Genomic DNA, 22362 nt, shown 5'->3' with positions numbered 1-22362 from the left:
CTTCCCAGTCATGGTTTCCTTCTGGTATCTTTAACATATTCTTCTAGAAAATGTTCATAACCTTTGGTCAGCTCCTGCATTTGAGGAACATGTTGAGCTAAAATGCATTTTTAAGCAGGGCTAGGAACCATACATATAGCATTGGAACCCGGAACAGATTTTCCTGTAGAAATAAACAACCATTTACAAAGAGTGTTTTGGAACAAGCTCCATCTTTTGTTTTGTTTTGTTTTTTTGAGACAGAGTCTCATTTTGTCACCCAGGCTGGGGTACAGTGGCACGATCTCAGCTCACTGCAACCTCCGCCTCCCAAGCTCAAGCGATTCTTCTGCCTCAGCCTCCCGAGTAGCTGAGATTACAGGTGTGCGACACCCCACCTGGCTAATTTTTGTGTTTATAGTATAGGCAGGGTTTCACCATGGTAGCCAAGCTGGTCTCGAATTCCTGATCGCCCACCTCAGCCTCCAAAAGTGCTGGGACTACAGGCGTGAGCCACTGCGCCCGGCCCAAGCTCCATCTTTAAATGGGTTTTGCCTGTGCTTGCAGGATCCGGTGAGCCTGTGAAGAGAATAGTAAAACGCTGCATTCTCACGGGGGTGCAAAGCTTTTTGCTCTGAAACTCAATGAACTGTTCTACCACTTCCTACACCTAGAGACGAGTCTCAACTATGTATTTTTTAGACAAAAAAGTTCAAAGCTTTTTATGTTTTATGATATTTTATGAACATGAGCTTTTCTGTCTGAAGAACTTTAAAGCGCTTATGAAAATTATGATGATACTCATGGGGTCACTTTAGAGTACACAAGAAAACAGACGGGAAGAGGTTTGTTGACATGACCTGCTGACCTGCTGTGAGATATTGAACACGTTATTTTTCTTCCCCCATGATCGTTCTTCTGACCATCTTGAAAGACAGCCAAGAAGGCTTTTTCTTCTAATTATTTCCAATTATTGTAAGTTCATTCAGACCTGCAGTTAAACAAATTATCCATGTTTTGAGAATATTGATTTTAAACATTAAATGTTTACATTTCTGTATAGAGAGAATTCATTCTCTGCCCCCCACCACCAGATTTTAGCCTTAAAGGCAAGTTATTTAGTTTTGCTTATTCCCGTACACTGAGCAGTTGTTTAGCAAATGGGTTAAATAATGTGGTCTCTTGATTCAGGAAAATGTGGCTCACAAATGAACCATTTAGAGCAAATGGGGCATCTTTTGTATCTTAGATTTATAGTGCAATGAAGACATACTCTAAAGTTCAAATTTTTATTTTTATAGTTCAGTGTATTTACGGGAAGAAAGGACTAGAGATTTTTCAGGCACTTTCTTTTCTCTCTCTCTCTCTCTTTTTTTTTTCAGATGGAGTCTCATGTTGCCAGGCTGGAGTGCAGTGGCATGATCTTGGCTCACTGCAACCTCCACCTCCTGTGTTCCAATGATTCTTCTGCCTCAGTCTCCTGAGCAGCTGGGACTACTGGCGCGCGCCACCACACCTAGCTAATTTTTGTGTTTTTGGTAGAGACGGGGTTTCACCATATTGGCCAGGCTAGTCTCGATCTCCTGACCTCGTGATCCACCCTCCTTGGACTCCCAAAGTGCTGGGATTACAGGCGTGAGCCACCGCCCCAGCTAGCACTTTCTATACTGATGTTCAAAGCACATTCACATCTATCACACCTTTTATCTCCCACTCCCCATCTCCAGGTTGATACTTTCATTGGTACTTTATCAGAACACTTTCTACTGTGATAGCAACTCTTACTAAAATTTGGTAAAATAAACAGAAATGAATAAATTCCTCTTGAAGGAGTACAGCCTCTAAGACTCATTGGTTCAGTGACTCAGAAACATCACTGAGGACTCAGTTTCTTCCCATCTCTCTGCTCTACCATCTGTGGGGTTGGCTTCTTTCTCAGGCAGTTTCCCCTAAGTGGTGACAAGATGTCTACTAACCACAAATGGAATAAGAGATTCCCTTGTCCATGTGCACCAGGAGATAGAAACCTCTTCACAGCCATTTAATACATGTCATCCCTTCTTTTGATCTGATGTGGCCACTTACATCATAAAGGGCAGTAACCGTACTCAATGCCCGCACTGATGGGCTTAGATCCGGCAGGATCCACCTCTAGAGCTGGGGATGGCTTAGCTCCAGCTATGCCATATGACTATGTGTAGAAGAAACAAGGAAGTGGTTACATTGGGGAGAAGGAGAGAACCAATGCTGGGTAAGAAACCAATAGTGCCATTAAAATGGGGCCATTGTACTTCATTGTGGCTTTCTTTTTATTCTCTAAATAAAACAAATTCTGAATATAATCTATGAATCCCCGGCTCTTATCCCTACACACTATTGCACACTCTCCCTCCTTCTTCAGAGTCCCTCAAGGCATTTCGTGGCACCGTGGTGGGGGTGCCTTGTGTTGTGAAGGGCTGTGGTGGTGTCTTCATCTCTGATCCAAGTCTCTGAGTCTCCTTGACTGGAAGGTGCTGACAGTTCAGCTGACACCGCCGTCCAGAATCACTCAAGCACGAGAGCCCGCGCTGGGCCAATTGGGGCTTTGTTCTTTGGGATAGTGCAAGAATCATACCACATTCAGCGCAGACTCAGGGGAGATGCTTCTATCTCAGGGAGTTTTAAGTGACAATTACTCTATCAAATTACTCTGTTACTTTCTGCTTTCCACTCCTCTGTCTTTAGGATTCAGACATAGGCTGTGGGAACAGAGCCAGATGACACTAAGGCCAATAATCGAGCTACTGAGAATGACTTCCAAGCTGCTGGCGAGGACAGCTGGGTAGAGACAGGTTGTAACCAGGAGGACAGGCTCCTTGGGTATTTAGTGCCCAAGTTAAATAGACCAATATAGGTGATCTGGGAACACATTTATCCTTTATAATGCGTGGTCTGTGAGAAACTGAGTTCCAAACTTGAAGTCTGGGCTCAGAATGATTTAGAACACAATCTGTTTGCAGGTTGCAAGTTACTTAAATAAGTTACCACTCTTCCTCCCTCTGTTGTCAGCCACTCTTCCCCAAAACACTATGTCATTAGAAGAGAAAGCTAATATAATAGAAAAAAATAGAACTTTTCTTCTTGCCTGTATCAAAGCAGTAATGATTTGACTTAACAATAAATGTCGTGGCTCACACCTGTAATCCCAACACTTTGGGAGGCCGAGGCAAGTGGATCATGAGGTCAGGAGTTCGAGACCAGCCTGGCTAACACAGTGAAACCCTGTCTCTACGAAAAATACAAAAAATCACCTGGGTGTGGTGGCACGTGCCTAAAATACCAGCTACTCAGGAGGCTGAGGCAGGAGAATCACTTGAACCCAGGAGGCTGAGGTTGCAGTGATCTGAGATCACACCACTGCACTTCAGCCTGGGCGACACAGCAAGACTCTGTCTCAAAAAAATAAAACAAAATAAAAATAAAAATATTAATGTCAAGGCTGAGCAGGGGGACCTTCCCCCCCGCCCCCAGTTTCTTGACTGCACCAGCACAGGTTGCTGGGGAAATGCTCTGGTTTCTGCCAACTATAGAATCAGTGGTAAAATTCCCAGCTGCTTCTTGCATTTGTCCCTTTATTCCCTATGGTTTGGCCAACCAGGGGAGTTGGTTGGGGTAGCATGGGAAGCCCACAGGAGCTCAGTCATAAGGGGAAGGCACAGTTAAGGCTAAAGGAATCCATAATGTATAAACTTGGCCTCACTGGGCCATCTACCCACGATGGGGCCTTGCTTCCACCTCTCCTGTGGAATGGTTATCCGATAGATGGTCTGATGTCCCCCTCATGTCTTTCCACATTGGAAATGCTCTTGTTTAGACAAAAATTTCCTGTTAAAAAACAAAAGCATAGCAACAGAGATACGTGGTTTCTTCTGAGTCCTTCCTCTACCCTAGCAGTACTCTGGATGAAAAGAGGCAAGTTCTATAAATATAATGCAGCTTCCTGGACAAAATGTATTAAGGGGTCAGATGTTCCACTTTCTGCAATCCAATGGAGTTGTGGTTGTCTGAAGTCAACTGATGCATTCAGGTTGGAATGGCGCCCAGGGAAGAGAGTTTAGGAACAAGCGTAAACTTGGCCTTCCTCTCATTACACTGAGGTCGCCACAGGATGACACTGTCTCCTACCCTCAAGGGTTTCCATGGTCTGACTGTCCAGCTGCAGCTCCTGTCACCATCCCACACTCCCTCTGCTTTGGCTGTGTTGGTCCGTTCACTGCTAACTTGCATTGTTTGCCAGCTTGCTCCATCTTCTCTGCTTGGGGCAGGATCAGGTAACCAATGAGCCCAGGGTCTCTACCACTCTCTTTGCTCACCTCTGCAGTACCTAGGTGTTCATTGCAGACACAGAGAAGACCTACTCCTAAATATCTCATGTTACTGATGAGAAAAGTGCAGTCCAGAAAGAGCTGGCAGTACCATCAAACGTGCACAGCAAGTTCATGTCAGAGACTGAACTGGAATCAAGATATCTTGTCTTCTAGCTTCATACAGTTGCCATCATACCAGCTACATTGATAAGATTTTTTAATTTTCTCCAAAAAGGGGTGTGTGTGTATTTGTGTGTGTGTGTGCGCAATGCTTAGGGATACCAAGCTATTTAAATCATATAGCGTGAAAACTGGGCCTGTTTAAACGTATATAGGGTTGGGTCTGCATCACCTTTAGTTATCTAACTACTAATATTTCAAGTTTTTAGCATCCCTAAAATGTTTGCTCACCAGTCTTTTTAAATATTATATTGCTGTGGACATAAATTTTTAAAAAAGAATTTCTACATGTGATTTTATGGATACTTAGTCTTTGACTAAGGGTTGACTAAAAAGGCTGTTTCTGTTATCTGTTCAACCAAGTCTTGTGTTTTCAACATATATGTACTAGACAGCATTATGTTGTCTTAATGTGACACTAAAATGGTGTTGGAGGCAGAACATGCTTCTGTTTGTTACAATTTAGATTTGTAAGCTATCTTGGAAAATAGTAGTCTGAAGTACAGCATCCAGTGACAGCCTCCTGTGGTCTATCACATTTTTTTTTTATAGCAGTCTACTTTTTCCATTTTGCAACAGATTTGGCTAAACAATGTTTTATTAATTCAAGCAAGAATATTTTCCTGCATTGAATTTGCATTAAAGCTGCCTAGGAAATAATATTACCTGGTTTTCCTCACACACCCTCTATGCTGCTAGAGGACTTTTAGAAAAGTTGAATTCAGAAGTCTGGAAAGAAATGAAACAGTGAACAGCAGAGGTGACTCTCCTTTAGAACTGCAAGGGGTAGTGAATCCATCAACAGTCACAAGTCGAAATAGTGTCTTCTTGTGGTAGAGTGCTCCTTATTCCTTTAAAAACTTTTCCAGTCCATCAGCAGGTATAAAAATGTTCAAGGCCTCTTGTCTTTTTGTAAGACATGTGTATAAAAAAGCATTCAGAGCAGAAGTGTTTGAAGATTGTCTTGTATACGAGGGTGGCTAAAATACGTACAAATAGATCCTTCCAGGAATATGAAAGTGAAGATTGATGCCGAAAGTCTCGTTGCTCTTTTTCTAAGCTGGCTGCTGTTGGCTGTGAGAGCTTTCTTTGAATTAGTGAAGGTTTCATGTGCCCACACATAGCCTGAAGTGAGAAACTCACTGTTGCTTGAACTTGCCAAAAGCAGACATAAAGCATTGGCTGCCCTACCTGTAACTTTTGCTAAAAACAGAACACAGAATTATCATGGGAGCTTTCAACAGCTAGAACACCATCTAAACAAAGTGCAAAGTAGTTGGATTCTTTGTGGCTCCCTCAAAGATTTTTCAACTCCCTGTAGTCCAGTTCCAAAGAAAAGGAATGATGGTTTTCTTGGAGGGCCAACAGTTCCCTTTGTAAGTTTCTGGATTTTTTGTACATGATATTTTGAGTTCTTCTACAATAAAATTTAATGGTCCATTTGAGAAGGTGTACTCATATTAAGTGTGGTGTCTATTATTGGGTAGTCTGAGACGATTCCTGAGTGCTCAACTCTCCTTTGATCTGTGGAAACAGTGGTTGCCATGGTGTCTTGCTGGCTGATGACCAAGTAGGAGTTGCACATTCCACTCAGCTGGGCGCAGTGTTCCTAATCAGGCCGGACCTGAAACTCTAGCACAAAGGACTTTCAAACTGGAATGCTTTATGTGTAATCACTGAAAATAAGTTGATTATTTGTAGGGCTAAGTATGGTAAAGGTTAAAAAATTCATGTTTTACTTATTTAAATTTTGATTTGTTTCTGGAAAAATATTTTAGTCTTTTGATGATACAAAATATAAAATTCTCTCTAGTCCCCCTGCTTTATACAAAGTAATACAAAACAAGATTTGTCTTATCTGACCTTAAATGTAAATAAAATAGCAGTTGAATTATTGTGAGCGATGTAGCCCATGTATCTGGCCATCATCTTTGCATTTTATTGCAGTGATGACTCCGTGCCATTGTTAATCTGGATTTATTTTTAAACATTTTAACTTGGGCCTTCTTTGCAGGCTTTTCTTTGTTTCTCCCCTACTTAGTTCTGAGGATAGCCTAAAATAAGATCCCTGTAAACACTGATGTTCATTTTTTAACCCAAACCTTTGCACAGCCCCACTGTGGATTCAGGAAAGACAAAAGGAGACTCCTGACTTAGAGCTAGCCCTCAGAGAGGGAAGAAAGCCTTGAAGACACATCACTGTAGATAGCTGGGATGTATTTTTGCTGTACAGACTGAGTAGGAGTGAGGAGAAAAGATGACTTTTTCCTGGATAGATGGGGGGTTGAAGAGGCTTCTGAGATGGTTTTTGATTGCCTACCGAGGTCATTCTCTGACCTACTTTGATGTCTAACTCCCTTATAATTGCATCAGCTTGAACCCATAAGGCTCCAGTCTGTGGGGAGAATTAACCCTTTAGCTAATGGATAAAATCATGCGATGTTCTTTGGGGTTAAATTTTTGCCTAAATTACTTTTAATACCTTACGCTATGTCAGAGTTATTGGAACCGTGTATTTAGTCCTTTCGGCATCATCCTTTGAAGCTGTGTAAAGAATTATTCTTTTCTTTCTTTTTTAGATGGAGTTTTGCTCTTGTTGCCCAGGCTGGAGTGCAGTGGCGTGATTGCGCCTCACTGCAACCTCCACCTCCCGGGTTCAAGCGATTCTCCTGCCTCAGCCTCCCAAGTAGCTGGGATTACAGGCGCCCGCCACCACGCCCAGATAATTTTTTGTATTTTTAGTAGAGACGGGGTTTCACGATGTTGGCCAGCTGGTCTCGACCTCCTGACCTCAGGCAATCCACCCACCTTGGCCTCCCACAGTGTTGGGATTACAGGCGTGAGCCACTGTGCCTGGCCAAGAATGATTCTTAAATTTCAATCAGGTCCTTACCAAAAATGCTCTTCATGTGGACATTGCTGTAACCCAGATTTTGATCCTAAAATGTATTTCTAATTTCCTTTTCAAACCATTCCTGGGATAACTAAGGGATTTTTGTATTTAAAGAAAACAGTGGCTTTATTAATTTTTACCCTTGGTCCTCAATGAGATAATTGTTTATTTTTTTCATAAGTCCCATGGATTTTGATAGAAGAAAAATATTGATTGTACAGTATTTTCACATGTGTTTATGTTTTCAAAGTAAATAAACAATGAGGAATCAATTTTCAAAAATCAGTAACATTGTGGGGTTTTTTTCTAATAAAAAAATCAACTTACACAGGTTTTTCTTTTCGTAGCCTTCCGCTGACCTTTATTTCATTGACCTTATAAGGAATATGTTCTATTTTGTTCATATTTGTTCATATTGTTAAAGCCACGTATAAGATAAATGTTGCATTTGTAATAAAGAGTAAACCTAAGAACAGGGCACAGAGATGGAAGGCTAAGCCAGAAGGACAACATCGAAGCCCTTTAGCAGGGCGGCGACCTACGCTACACAGCCGCAGCTGGCTCTACCAGTGCTGGTCACAAATCTGAGCGTGGGTGCCCCCTGGAGTTGTACCAACATGTCAGTCCTAGAACTAAGAGTAATAAAAAATGCTTTTGCATTCTTGTGTTCATTCAGCAGAACTCTGTGGTTCCCTATGTATCCTGGGAACAGTGGGGAAACCCTGGGCCACATGACCATACATAGATAGCTGAAGGGTCTGTTGGTTGTTGACCCCACATAGTAGTACATTTGGCTGAGGGAAGTGACACAATGTTAATGCTTATGTTGCTGCTTTTTCTATTTTACTTTATTGTTGTTGTTGTTACGTGAGTAAGTTCTTTAGTGGTGATGTGTGAGATTTTGGTGCACCCATCACCCATGCATATACTGCACCACATTTGTAGGCTTTTATCCCTTGCCCCCCTCCCACTCTTCCCCTAAGTCCCCAAAGTCCATTGTATCATTCTTATGCCTTTGCGTCCTCATAGCTGAGCTCCCACATACCAGTGAGAACATACAATGTTTGGTTTTCCATTCCTGAGTTACATCACTTAGAGTAATAGTCTCCAATCTCATCCAGGTCACTGCAAATGCTATTAATTCATTCCTTTTTATGGCTGCATAGTAGTCCATATATATATCAGTTTCTCTATCCACTCATTGATTGATGGGAATTTGGGTTGGTTCCTCAATTTTGCAGTTGTGAATTGTTCTGCTATAAATATGCATATGCAAGTATCTTTTTTGAATAATGACTTCTTTTCCTCTGGGTAAATACCTAGTAGTGGGATTGCAGGATCAAATGGTAGATCTACTTTTAGTTCTTTAAGGAATCTCCACAGTATTTTCGATAGTGGCTGTACTAGTTTACATTCCCACCAGCAGTGTAGAAGTGTTCCCTGTTCACTGCATCCACGCCATATGTTGCTTCTTTTTCCTCCGTCCTAGAATATTCCTTTAAAGAGGAAAGGGCAGAGCCATTATGGGTAAGAAGGAACCAATGCCCCAGACTGTTGAGGAATTGGTCAAGTCAGAAATCAGTTGCTCAATCTGAGCCAACATTTATGGAAGGACTCCATATGCCAGACACTTTAGTAAGTGCTGAGGAGGCAGTGGTTACATTGATAGTAACACCTGCAAGAAGCTTAGAGTCTAGTGGAGCTGAAAGATAACAGTTTTAAAAACTGTAAGTATATTATTTTAAATTGTGGTCAGTGCTATGAATGAAGAGACTGGGATGCTGTAAGAGTTTACATTTTAGTCACAGGAGGAGATTAGGGAAGGCCTACATGAATTTGGGACGTGAATGAAAGAATGAATGAATGGAAAACCAGTGAGGCTGGAGGCAGTGAGCAGTGGGGATGGGGTTGGAGAGAGAGATGGGGATTAGCTCCTGCACAGCCTTGCAGACCATGTTCAGGAGTTTGGTTTTTATTCTAAATGCAGTGGGACTATATTTATAGGTTTTAAGCAGGAGGGTGATGGAATCCAGTTCAGCTTTCTGAAAATTCACTAGCTATTGGGTGAGAATGAATTGCCAAAAGTGGAGTGGTGAAGGGATGACAAATTAGGAGCCTTGTGCTGCAGGCCAGTCAAGAGCTGGTGGTCCCTTGGGCCAAGGGGTCCCTGATAATAGAGAAGTTATTCTCTAGGACACACAAAAAAATGTGCAGGTGTTATCAAAGAACTGCTATTTGGGTAATGGAAAAAGAAAATGCGTAAGTCTTAATCCCAATATTTCCTCCACCTAACTCACCTTTTATCTGCTGTGCAAGTACTCCCTCCTCTCTACACTGTGGAGAAAATTAGAGCCTGATTCCATGGATGTTCATATGAATAAATTAATGCTAGTAGGTGCTTGGAAGTTCAGTGCAAAGTCTAGCAATTGCTGCTACCTCCTCTGCTTTCCTTGAGGTTCCCTTAAGTTCCCAGGGGAAGCCAGACAACATTTATATTGTTTTATCATGGAGATGAGTGAAAATTGAGATTAAGGATGATTTCACAATTGTCTTAGAAGTGGAATCCTTTGAAAATATTTCATTAATTGCTCATTCTAAGTATTAGCCTATATTAAATTGATGCTGTATTTCGCCAGTAGGAGCATTTAGGTGAAATCAGAGGATAGAAAAAATTAGTTGATAATTAAAGGAATGGAAAAAGAAAAATGGGGTTATCTATTATTTATTTGTAGATGCTTAATTTCATTTCCACACAGGTCATTTTGTAATGACAGGAAGATGAGAAGTCCTCATTTTTCAAGTTTGAGTGAGAAGAAAGTGTACCACTTATAGATAAAAAAGATAAGATTAAATAAAGTAACTGCCCCCTTCTGATGCTCTCATTTCTCTGTCAGTATTTTTGCAGGTAGACTCAAAGCATGAGTGTCTACTTCTGAGCAGAATGAAATAAATAATTCAGCATTTTCTGCTGCATATCAACTCTTTGCTTATTTCCCCCTTCAAATTGCATATTCTGGCAAGATTTCTCACTTGTAAAAGCATTTACTTACTGTGTTTGGCAGTCATGGTTGGTTGCATTATATAAACAAATACTACTTCAAACATTGAAACTGATTTTTTTCATAGTCGGCTGGAAAGCAAGACTATTTGATGTTCAGTTTGGATGCCCTATTTCTGATTATATAATTTAGGTCTGGGAATAGAATTTTGGCATGTATCTGCAGTTCTTATGCCATAGAAAATTAACCTTTAGCATCTTCTCTAAAAGGGCAAATCATCATGCATACAAGTTCCAAAAAAAACTTTTAAGGTAAGCTTCCTTCTAGTAAAAGATTTTTCTGTCTTCAAGCAAATACACATCTCTCTAGTACTGCGTTACTTTAAAATATTCCGTGTAATCTGTGACCTCTGCAGAGCCATAGCTAACTCAGCCCCCAAACCAGACGTGGAAGGATCCCTAGGTGTTTAGCCGAAGATCCTGGTAGACAAAGTTCATTTTCTTCTGCCTGTCTATAGGCAATGCTTGCTCTCGAATCCTTAAATATATTCAAGAACACTTTTCAGCTCACCAGATTCTACAGCATTGTGTACACTTGTAGTCAAGTACAAAGCCAAAACCCTTAATGAACTCTTTCTTTTCTTTTCCTTCCTTCCTTCCTTCCTTCCTTCCTTCCTTCCTTCCTTCCTGTCTGTCTTTCTCTCTCTTTCTCTCTCTCTCTCTTCCTTTCTTTCCTTCTCCTCTCCTCTCCTCTCCCCTCCCCTCCCCTTCTCCTCTCCCCTCACCTCCCCTCCCCTCCCCTCTCTCTTCTCTTTTCTCAGGGCCTTACTCTGTCACCCAGGCTGGAGTGCAGTGGCACAATCATGACTCACTGCAACCTCAACCTCCTTGGCTTAGGTGATTCTTCCATCTCAGCCTCTCAAGTAGCTAGGACTACAGGCGTGAGCCACCATACCTGGCTAAATTTTTTTGTATTTTTTGTAGAGATGAGCTCTTACTGTGTTGCTGCAGGCTGGTCTCAAACTCCTGGGCTCAAGCATTCCACCCAACTTGGCCTCCCAAAGTGCTGCAATTATGGGTGTGTGCCACTGTGCTCAGCCTATGAACTGTTTTTTTCTAAGCTCAATTTGTAGAGGAGAGCCTGACCTCCCACTCCACCACACACCACACACACAAAGACATAAGGAATTTATTTAAGGAAAAAAATAATCTTTGAATGTGCATCAGCCTATCCGTGTTTATTAATCCTAGCTCCTCCACCTTCTTCCTAGTCTGCTCCCTGTTACAGATTCGACCCTGAGGCAGGCAACAATCTGAATCATCGGGGAAGGTTAAATTATAGTTTGTATACCGTCTTTACCTATCAAGGTAGGGATGTGCATGACCCAGTTTAGGAAAAAAAAAAATTAACAAGCGTTGAAAAAGGTTTTTATTGTTAACCCTAAAGTTAACAGAAAGTTCAGTTAGGCAGAACTTTTCATCTCTTAAGGAATTTGGATAATTGCTCTTTACTGTTAATGACAAAGAATGACCTCAGAGTCCAAGCTCTCTTCTCTTTCTGAGAATTAACCTGCAATCAGGAAGTGATATAAACTCTTCTAAGAATTATATCCACCTAAATGAAGAGTAGAGAGCTGGCCAGGTTCAAAGCATTGTTATCAGTTATTATAGACCTACATTTATGGCACCTGAGTTTCACTTTTATTTCAAGTTACTTAATGCCAGATTACACCTGTAACATTTCTTTCTTTTCTTTTCTTTTTTTTTTTTTTTTGCCATGGAGTCTTGCTTTGTCACTCAGGATAGAGTACAGTGGCATGATTTCAGCTCACTGCAACCTCCATCTCCTGGATTCAAGAGATTGTCCTGCCTCAGCCTCCTGAGTAGCTGGGATTACAGGCACCTACCACCACGCCTGTGTAATTTTTGTATTTTTAGTAGAGATGGGGTTTTGCCATGTTGGCCAGGCTGGTTTTGAACTCCTGACCTCAAGTGATCTACCTGCTTCAGCCTCCCAAAGTGCTGGGATTGCAGGTGTGAGCCACAATGCCCGGCCACCTCAAACATTTCTGTAAAAAGGCACACACAAATTGCAAACTGCTTGCTATTTGAAAATGTAGTAATACACTCAAAACTTTGGTATGGATTGAGGTAGTGGCCTAGCCGAGAAATATTTAATAACCACAGGCAGCATTTTGGGAGCTCACCATATGCCAGCAGACAGTGTAGGGCAAGTTCTTTGCATGAACATGATCATTTCTCCTGTATCACCTATAATAACAGTTGCTGATTAGTCTTCCCTCCCCCTTTAGTCCCCTCTCTGTTCACACCATTTATTAATCTGCAGATGGGCAAACTTGCATGATTGAGAAATTTACCTGAAGACACACAGCTCATAAGTGGCAGAACCAGGACTCACACCCAGATCTTTTGTACACCAAAATGCATGCCCTCAGCTGCGTGCGCTGTCTCCTGTGCATTCCTCACACATGCTCATCCATTCTTGCTTTTTCTCTCACACTTTCTGGATTAGTGGAGAAAGTTGGGCAAAGGGAGATCCTCCCTACAACCTTGTCTTTCAATTATATTTGGAGGGTCTTTTATCCCCTTCCTAAGATAGTTTGATTTTGGCCTCTTGTCTTTAATGATAAAACTTATTTTTGTTTTTGTTTTTGAGACAGAGTCTCCTTCTGTCGCCCAGGCTGGAGTGCAGAGGTGTGACTAATTTCTGTATTTTTGGTAGAGACGAGATTTCGCCATGTTGGCCAGGCTGGTCTCAAAACTCCTGACCTCAAGTGATCCACCTGCCTCGGCTTCCCAAAGTGCTGGGATTACAGGCATAAGCCACCACACCTGACCGATAAAAATTATTTTTCCTAGTGGGGGAAAAAGCATGAGGATTATTTAAATCTAAGAAGATAAAATTAAGTAGCAAAAAAGAAACTGTATAAACATTTATTGCAGTTATCATTAAATACCTATAAAAATAGATGAAACAAGTAAAAGCGAGTAAAAATAGTTACTAATACAAGATATAATTCAAAAGAAAAAATATTCAAGGTTCAGACCACAAGCCATATAATATATATCACAGTGAACTCCCAATAAACTAAAGAATTATAGATTTGCAGTAGCACAGTTTCAGCTGTAAAGAAGAAAGCTTTTTTGAATGAAGAGAAAATTGAAAAGGGCAGAGGTGGACATATGTATTGATATGAAGTTTAAAACCTTTTAAAACTAAAACGTAAGAAAGCAACAAAATGGGAAAATATGCACAGCAAAAATTAGAGACTTAATTCATGTGCACACACAATAATTTATATAAATGTGAGCACAATATCAGATTCTAATTGGTAAGTGGTCCAAGGATAAAACCAGCTATTTCACACAAAGGAAAACAAATAGGAAACCAAATCTGAAAATAACACTCAACTTAAATACATTTTAAAATGGAAACATTTTACACCTATCAGATAAACAGAAGCCAAAAATCAACAAGGGACAGATTGTGGGGAAACAGGTTATATTCATGCATTACTGTTAATAGTGTAAACTATGTAATCCTTCTGGAGAAAACCTGAGAGTATATAATAAGAATGATGACAGTCTTACCCTTTGAACCTACTGTATCTCTTCTTTCCTGGCAATTTATCCCAATGGTGTCATGAGACAAGAACTTATTGAGCAACTGCAGTGCTAGAAGCTGTGAGAAACGGAGATGAAGGAGACAGGTTCTACCCCGAAGGTGGAGCTGGTGCAACTCAAAGGCACTAACATAATTCACGTTCAAAAATGTCTTCATGGAATTAATTATAATGAGAAAAAATACTTAGTGACAGCCTACATATCTAAAAATGGAGAACTCATTATTTTCCGGAATCGCCCACCACCCTATAACCAACTCTCTCCCGTTCTTCTATGCATACCCTGAGACTCAATGGCAATGCCAGCCCCCAGGTGTCTTAACCACAAGCTTCAGCCTTTCCCTCCTTCCTCCTTCTCCCAGGCCCATCCAATGAGTTCTCAAACTATAGGCATTCTCCCTGCCAAGTGCTTTTATCCAGGCTGCCACTGCCTCTTCCTTAGCAGGTGTCCATGCTTGCATTATTTCTTCCTCTGGTCTGTTTTCCAACTTCATTGAGAGTTGTCTTTTCAAAATGCAGATATGGGCCGGGCGCGGTGGCTCAAGCCTGTAATCCCAGCACTTTGGGAGGCCGAGACGGGTGGATCACGAGGTCAGGAGATCGAGACCATCCTGGCTAACACGGTGAAACCCCGTCTCTACTAAAAAATACAAAAAACTAGCCGGGCGTGGTGGCGGGTGCCTGTAGTCCCAGCTACTCGGGAGGCTGAGGCAGGAGAATGGCGTGAACCCGGGAGGCGGAGCTTGCAGTGAGCTGAGATCCGGCCATTGCACTCCAGCCTGGGCGGCAGAGCGAGACTCCGTCTCAAAAAAAAAAAAAAAAAAAACAACAAAATGCAGATATGATTGATTATGGTACTCCTCCATTTAAAACATTCAGTCCAAACTCTTTACTGGATATATAAGACCCTATGTGGTCTGGTGCCTACTTACCTCTACAGTCTTGTCTCTTGTGTCTTCCCCTATACACACACACACACACACACAAACACACACACACCACCACCACCACCACCAATTTCTACCCTACTGCATTACTTGCAGTTCCACTGGATAGGCACCATGGGTCTTTGCACGTAGCACTCCCTCTCCTTAAAAGCCTACGCTGGCTTCTCACCCCATCCCATGACTCCAGGCTGGCTGACTCCTATTTATGCCTGTTTGTTCTTCCAGACTTAATTCATATGTCATCCCTTCTAGGGACATCTTCATGATATAGGTCCCTACCTGACACACGCAGACACAAGACTCAGGAGACCCACTTATGTTCACACACCTGATACATACCCCTCATGTAGAATGCTGTCAGTGCTTTGGGAAGTTGAGGCAAGAGGATCACTCAATGCCAGGAATTCAAGCCCAGCCTGGGCAACATAGCGAGATCCCGTCTCTAAAAAAGAAAAAAAAAACAGTTTAAATTAGCTGGACACGGTGGTGCACACCTGTAGTCCCAGCTACTTGGGAGATTGAGGAGGGAGGATCACTTGAGCCTGGGAGTTCAGGGTTACAGTGACCTGTAATTATGCCACTGTACTCCAGCCTGGGTGACAGTGAGACCCTATCTCCAAAATAAATAAATAAATAAGTCAGTACAAATATTATATGATGCATAAAGACAAAATGCAGCAAAAAACGGTCAATGTGTTCCCTCACTTTTTGTAGCAAAGTGTTTTTTAGTGTTATTTTAATGATAATAATTGTATATATTTATGGGATACAATGTGATGGTTTGATGCATATATATACATTGTGGGATGATCAAATCAGGCTGTTCTTTGTGGTCAGAACATTTAAAATCCACTCTTTTAGCTCTTTTGAAATCTACGATACGTTATCATTAACTGCAGTCACCATGCTGTGTAATGGATCACCAGAGCCTGTTCCTCCTCTCCCACTGAAACTTCAGACCACTTGATCAACATCTCTCCTTTCCCACCCAGGCCCCTCCACCATAGCTGAGTGTTTTAAAACTATTCCCAATGAATACCTAAATTTAAGCAGTGCCTGAATAGCTTTCATAACTCCACAAAGTGAGCAGGGAGAAATCTAACTCCTTATGCCATTAATATATAAACAGGAATGGTTTCAATAGATCTGTGTTAACTTCAGATGCCCTAGTAAATAGGAGTTTTTATATTAGGTTCAGCCTGAATTACCCATCTTGACCTAATCTAATTGATGTAAATGGTAGGAATTGATTTTGTGCAGGCAGAGATAAAGACTAATCCAGGTCAGTCGGCACCTTGTAATTAATCCATGTACTCTTTAAAATAGAGAAAGAAATGCTGGCACACTCTGTGGCTTAAGGTTCTGCACCAGTCTAATGTAGAGTTCTATCTAAAATTTTATAGGGTTCATATTTCAGGGTTGAATTACAAATAACAAAGCCTTTCCTAAAGTTGGTTATTTCCAATGGCCAAATCTTCAGGTGTTCTTAGGAACTGGTTCTAACCAATCATGAGCAAATGAATATGTGAATGAAAGACAAAATATTTCTAGGTGATTCTTAAATATGATTAGAAAACCTGGTTTTTTATCATATTAAGTTATCACTGATATTACAGTTTTAAAACATGAAATCTCTGAGTATCAATTAATTATAAACTAGAAATCAGCCTTAATTCATTTCCTTTCATTGCTGAGAAAATAAGTAATCTCTGAAAAAACCAACAATATTAATGAGCAATTTTCTATAAAATCAAAATTTTAAACTCTTATTAAATTGTGTGTGTGAGTTAAAGTGCCATAATGACTTAAGGTAGCCTTGCCTTGCTTTGATATAGAGGAGAAAATAAATACAGAAATCATGTTTGTAGGATTTTAAAGGTTTGGCATGAGAAAGCTCCATTGCCTTGACTTTTCTAGGTTGCTCTGTTCTTAATAACAATTTTTAATATAATTCAACCTAGGTTGTAATCATATAATAAGTATTAAGCTACAAAGAGATATTTAGTTATTCATTAAATTTGTCAAACTTCATGGCTATGTTCAGCAATATAGCATTTCTCAGGGCAGAGAAGATGTGAATATTAAATGTAAGTAAGGGAGAAATACAAGCAGCTCACTTTTCACCAAAGTGTTCTCTTTGAAGAATCCATAAAATAAAGTAGTTATCATAAAGCGGATCATGTTTTCCCATGGGAATGAGTTCATAATTACAGGCTTGCTTCTTTACCTAATTATAAGCAATGGCATACTTTTATAAATTACAACAGCTGTGATAGAACTATCACCCACACTAATGATACCGAAGTCCTCAGGGCCGTATCGTTGTTCATTCAGTCATTCAGCAAGCATTTGTTAAGTATGTACTCTGCCAGGTGCTGTTTCAGGCTGTGGGAATTTGATGCGGGCAAAAAACACATGCGCTTTCCCCACCACCCCATCAATATACTAAACTAGACTAGTAGGAGAGATGGCTATAAGCCAGATATTCATTGTAAATTATAAATGCCATAAAGGGAAAAAAAAAAATACAGGTAGGCATTGTCATGAGGAGGTGATCACCATGCTGAGATCTGACAGGTGAGCAGGAACTGAGGTGGCGGCAGAAAAGCGATGTAGAGAGACAGTGAGCTCTGGAGAGACTTAGAGATGAGTGACGCGTCTGGCATGGTGTGGGAGAGAAGGCCGGTAAGGTCAGCAAGGGGGCCAGGATGGGAACATGTGAGTGCTGGAGGCCAGGTTATATACAGGTTGTGATCCTTATCCTAGAAGAAATGAAAAGGCATGGAAGAGTTTTCAGCTGATGGGGTAAGGATAGGGTGACATCAGGTCTGCCATTTGAATGATCATGGCACTATAGTTCTGCTCCCCTCCAGAGAATATTTAGTAGAATGTTATACTAGTACAGATGGAAGATGACCACGGTAGAGATGGAGAAAAGGAAGTGACATGCAAGTGAATTAAGAAGTAAAGAAATTGACTAGAGGTGGTAATGATTTGAATGTGTGGAGTGATGGAAAAAAAGGTGGAGAGGATGGCTCTGACATTTCTGGTTGGCAGAACCCCACAAATGATAGTGACATTCCTTGGAAGAAGGCCCAGTTTGGGAGGGAAGTTGTGTTTCATTTTGGGTATATTACATTTCAGTTTCCTGTGAAATCTCAAAGCTGAGCTATCAAATAGTCACTTGGATATACTGGTCTGGTGCTCAGAAGTTTGGGCTGAAAATATAAATGAGTCATTGGCTGATCCTGCAAAGGAGATTGAAGAGGGATGTTGGTACAGGGAGGAGGAAAACCAGGATTCTAAGGGGCCGTGGTCCCCAAGGGAGGACAGTGCTTAACATGAAAACAGTGGCCAGAAGCATCAGATGCTTCCAAGAAGTTATACGCAGAAGAAACATAAAATACCAGTTGGGTTAAGCAGCATCATATTACAGATAACTGTTTTGGTTGGGGGGGTGTGTGGTGAAGCAGGAAAGAGACTAGATTGGCATTAGTTGGGGAAGAGATGAAGACAGTGAGTACAGATAGAGAACCCATTTGTAGCTTTTACACTTGAAGGAAGAAGAGGGCTACAGCTGGAGGGGACACACTGAGAATCATGGGAAAGTTGCCTTAGATGGGCAAGTTTGAGCACATTTTCCCACCATTAGGACAGACAGAGACAAGGTGCCCTTGGGAAGTAATGAACATCTCTAGGCAGTAATGCTCATATAGAGTCCAAATTCTATATGAATTTACAAATACATTTTTTGTGGATTAACTTATTTTAGCAGAAACCATACATGCATTGGTGTTTCCACTGTTTTTCTCATATACATGGCCCCCGCAATGCTGAGGACCATACAGACAGCATGGGAGTTAGCGAGTGCTCGGGTGAATTCTGTGCAACATCCAGTTCAGAACAGTTCAGCCTGGGTAGTGGTTATCACTTCGAGAAAAGAAAGGATAATAGGCCGGGTGTGGTGGCTCATGCCTGTCATCCCAGCACTTTGGGAGGCTGAGGCGGGTGGATCACGAGGTCAAGAGATCGACACCATCCTGACCAACATGGTGAAAACCCGTCTCTACTGAAAATACAAAAAGTAGCTGGGCGTGGTGGTGTGCACCTGTAGTCCCAGCTGCTTGGGAAACTGAGACAGAGGAATCACTTGGACCCAGGAGGCAGAGGTGGCAGTGAGCCAAGATCATGCCACTGCCTGGTGACAGAGGGTGACTCCATCTCAACAAAAAAAAAAGAAAAGAAAGGATAATAGTGGATCATTTTTTTTTTATTTCCCGTCTTTAAAAAAGAGTTGTAGAATTTCCTCCATGTTCTTTGTATTGAGAATTCTATATACACAGATGGTTCTACATCCTCCAAATTTAGAAAACCCTTTTTCCCCATCCCCTGGAGTCGTTAGCTTTGCACAGCTATCCTTCCCTAAATGCAGCCCGGAGCAGAGTCCCGGTGGTGTCTGAGAGAACCCAGCGATCCGGAGCCAACTTGAGGCCCTGTAGTTCAGGGAGACCCTGAAACCTGTGAATGAGCTTCCTGAACCCAAACTTTGCCACTCCTCAGTTTCTTTTTGGCCTTGAGTACAGAACGGAATTTGCAGCAGCTGATGAAGTACGGCTGAATGGGCCAGGCAGTGATCCTTTAAAGCTAAACCCCATTCTGTAGTGTGCACAGAGCATGCTGCTTTGCAATATGGCTCCACCCTTGATGCTAAAAAAACCTATTAACATAAAGACTCTGCTTTTCCTACAGTTGACTCTGCCTCAGTACATCTGGTGAGCGGCAAGCCTGATGCCTGCTCCCTAAGTTCCCCCTTCCCCCACAGTTAGGCTAAGACCACCTTGCTGAAGCCATGCAGCTTCTGTGCATGGTGAGGCCTGAGCCTGCATGTCCAGACCTCGTGCTGGCAGGCCCAACGACACTCCAGAAAGAGCCACCACCTGTGGCAAAGTTGTCAGCAGCTGAGTCAGCTGCCAAAGTAAAAAGTGCACTAAAGCTGCTTACCAGGCCACGATAAAGGCCACCTGCAAGACTGCAGAAGCGAACTGTGGCACAAAACACTGTGCTGCGAGTGGCCACATGAGAAACCAGTGGGCCCACACCCACCGTGCTGCATCTGTCAGAAGCCACCATCTCTGAGGATCATTTTGTTTCTCAAGTGCCGTCCCTGAGCCAGTCCACCAGACGTGGAGGCTTGGGGAAAAGGCAGTGAAGACCCTCGTCACCCGGCCAGGTTCTGCCCAATTTGAGAATCTGAAACCAAGCGGGAAGACAGAGGAAGACTAGAAATTCTCACCTTTATTGCTAATAAGCTGACATTGGAGATTATGTCTCATATCTGGGCCTGTAGGTATCTTAGTACCGAACTCAGAATCGGAACCTTCCTAGGCGACAGGCGGACCTGAGCAGCCCTTCACACACAGGAGCAGACGTTGCACCTGCAAGGGGGAGGCAAAGCGGGTGCTACTGGTGGGCAGCTCTGTGCCCTGAAAGCAGGAGTGCAGCCCGATCATGCCTGCCCAGTTTTCCCTTCCTATGCATGCCAGTCTAATTCCTGAGTCCTGCCCCCAAGAGAGGCATTTGGGGGTTAAAGAGAGACCAGGAGCTCCTGGAGGACCACCCAGATGGAGAGAACATCAGGAGTGAGGTTGAAACATGCCACACACAGCCCCACCCTCACCCCAAGACTCCTCCCTGACATTATAGTAGGAGGTCAAGTATTTGCTACAGAGTTGGATAGCATACTTAATGCTGATGGCTTTGTGCACATCTTAACAGTTGACAACAACATCATCACAGCTTGACACACATTACTTCAATTAGCATGCGTTCTGTGTGCTCAGAACCACATTAGGCCCTAAGAGACTCCAGAGAAACACATGGCCCAATTCAGCGTCATCCTCTGTAGAGGGCAGATGGGGACAGTATTTATGTTTATGAAATTTAGAGGATAGTTGTCAACTTGTCACGACAGGACATTAGCAACAAACACCCATGAATGAAAGTTTGTTGTGAGCCATGCTGGCCTTTAAACAGCCTTCAGGATGATTCTGGTTTTCTAGATGTGTTTCCTTTCTCAGTGTGTCCCTCTTCATGAGAGGAGAGGGGTTGTATATTACAATAAGACAGGTTTGGGAGGGAAATGACTTCATGGGCTCAGTGTTGAGCTGCTTCCCTTTGCATCTCGGGGGAAGGTGTGGTTCACCCACAGCAGGTCCGGTGAAGGAAGCACGTGTGTGTGTGTGGAAGGGTGGCGCTGACCTCCCAGGCAGGACATTACCCTTCTTCCTCTTCCTGACCACGTTCCCACTGCAGTCACGGTCATCGCTCAGCTTCCTGTTGGGGAAAACCTTGGACACTGTGCACCCACCTGCTATAACTGGCAAACTAAGGATGACAGAGTGTTCGATGATGCTGTTCAACTTGAACCCTGAGTTGACACACGGACCGCTCTGCGCTAGTATCCAGGGCATAGGACGTCTGAAGGAAAGATGGAGCCGTTCTTGGTGGGGCGGAAGAGGCAGGAAACTGTTGCTTGGACAAATCGTATTCTGGGCCAGAGCATCACAGGCGAGTGAAATATGGGAATATTGAGGGGGCCTGGGGTGGAGGTAAGATGAGGCAATCCTATGGTATGGCACCTGCAGCCAGGGTGGTGGCAGGGGCAGTGGCAAGCAGTGGGTTTCATGGAAGGATAAAAGTATCAGGCAGCCTCCTCGGGTGGAGACCACGGGTAGATGTCCCTGGCCTCCGGGACTCTCTTCACCCAGCAATCTATATGCTGGGTACATACGCTATACTGGGCACAAAGAAGGCTGTGATCCATGACTTTCAGAAGCCCGCAGGCTAGTAAACTGGCATCTTCATACTATCCTTGGATCAGATCCAGGCTGACAGTGTGAGCAAATGTGGAAAGCTTTAGAAAATGCAGGCTCCCTGGCACTATCTTAGACCTCATAGAACAGCCATTTCAGAGCAAGTCCTGGGAATCTGCATCCCCTTAAGTGCCCCCCGAGGCTTGGGGATAGATAATTGCATGAGACAAACTCTAACAAGTAAATCATCTCAACAGAGTGCGAAAAGTACTGTGGTTGGCTGTTCAGGGAATGACGAATGCACAAAGGAGGTTCCCCTAGGTGGGAAATTCAGGTGCAGGGTTGGGGACTTGTATTTGAAATTTCAACCAGCTCCATCCACCTACTTTGTCACATACCTCCATATCGTGTCTGGTGGCTGATGGCAGCAGCTATGCAGGGGTCTCAGTGGCTGAATTTGGGCAGTTTGCTGTGCTTCCGAAATGGTTCTGGCCTACCCTGTATCTCCCCTTGGACTTCTGATTGGCCCATGGGGGATGGGGATTTTTGGATCTGTGGCAGCA

The 22362-nt window shown here is 42.6% G+C and overlaps 1 protein-coding gene across 5 annotated transcripts in view; it reads left to right on the top strand.

Moving 5' to 3' along the window:
* The window catches only part of PLEKHG1 (pleckstrin homology and RhoGEF domain containing G1), a 211590-nt gene that overhangs the window by 32365 nt on the left and 156863 nt on the right, over window positions 1-22362 (top strand). For 2 of the 5 annotated variants that reach the window (XM_009205876.4, XM_009205875.4), the window contains exon 1: window positions 19198-21554. The exons of the other annotated variants lie outside the window; for them this stretch is intronic. In XM_009205876.4, coding sequence (XP_009204140.3) covers window positions 21476-21554 — 79 coding nt within the window. In that variant the 5' untranslated portion in view covers window positions 19198-21475. Of the gene's footprint in view, window positions 1-19197; window positions 21555-22362 lie in introns of those variants that run through there. 5 annotated transcript variants of the gene reach the window in all.

This window comes from Papio anubis, chromosome 6, assembly GCF_008728515.1.
Source record: "Papio anubis isolate 15944 chromosome 6, Panubis1.0, whole genome shotgun sequence".
In the NCBI taxonomy this organism is placed as follows: Eukaryota; Metazoa; Chordata; class Mammalia; order Primates; family Cercopithecidae; genus Papio; species Papio anubis.
Note: the sequence above shows the minus strand (reverse complement) of the source record. Positions and strands in the feature narration are given on the sequence as shown.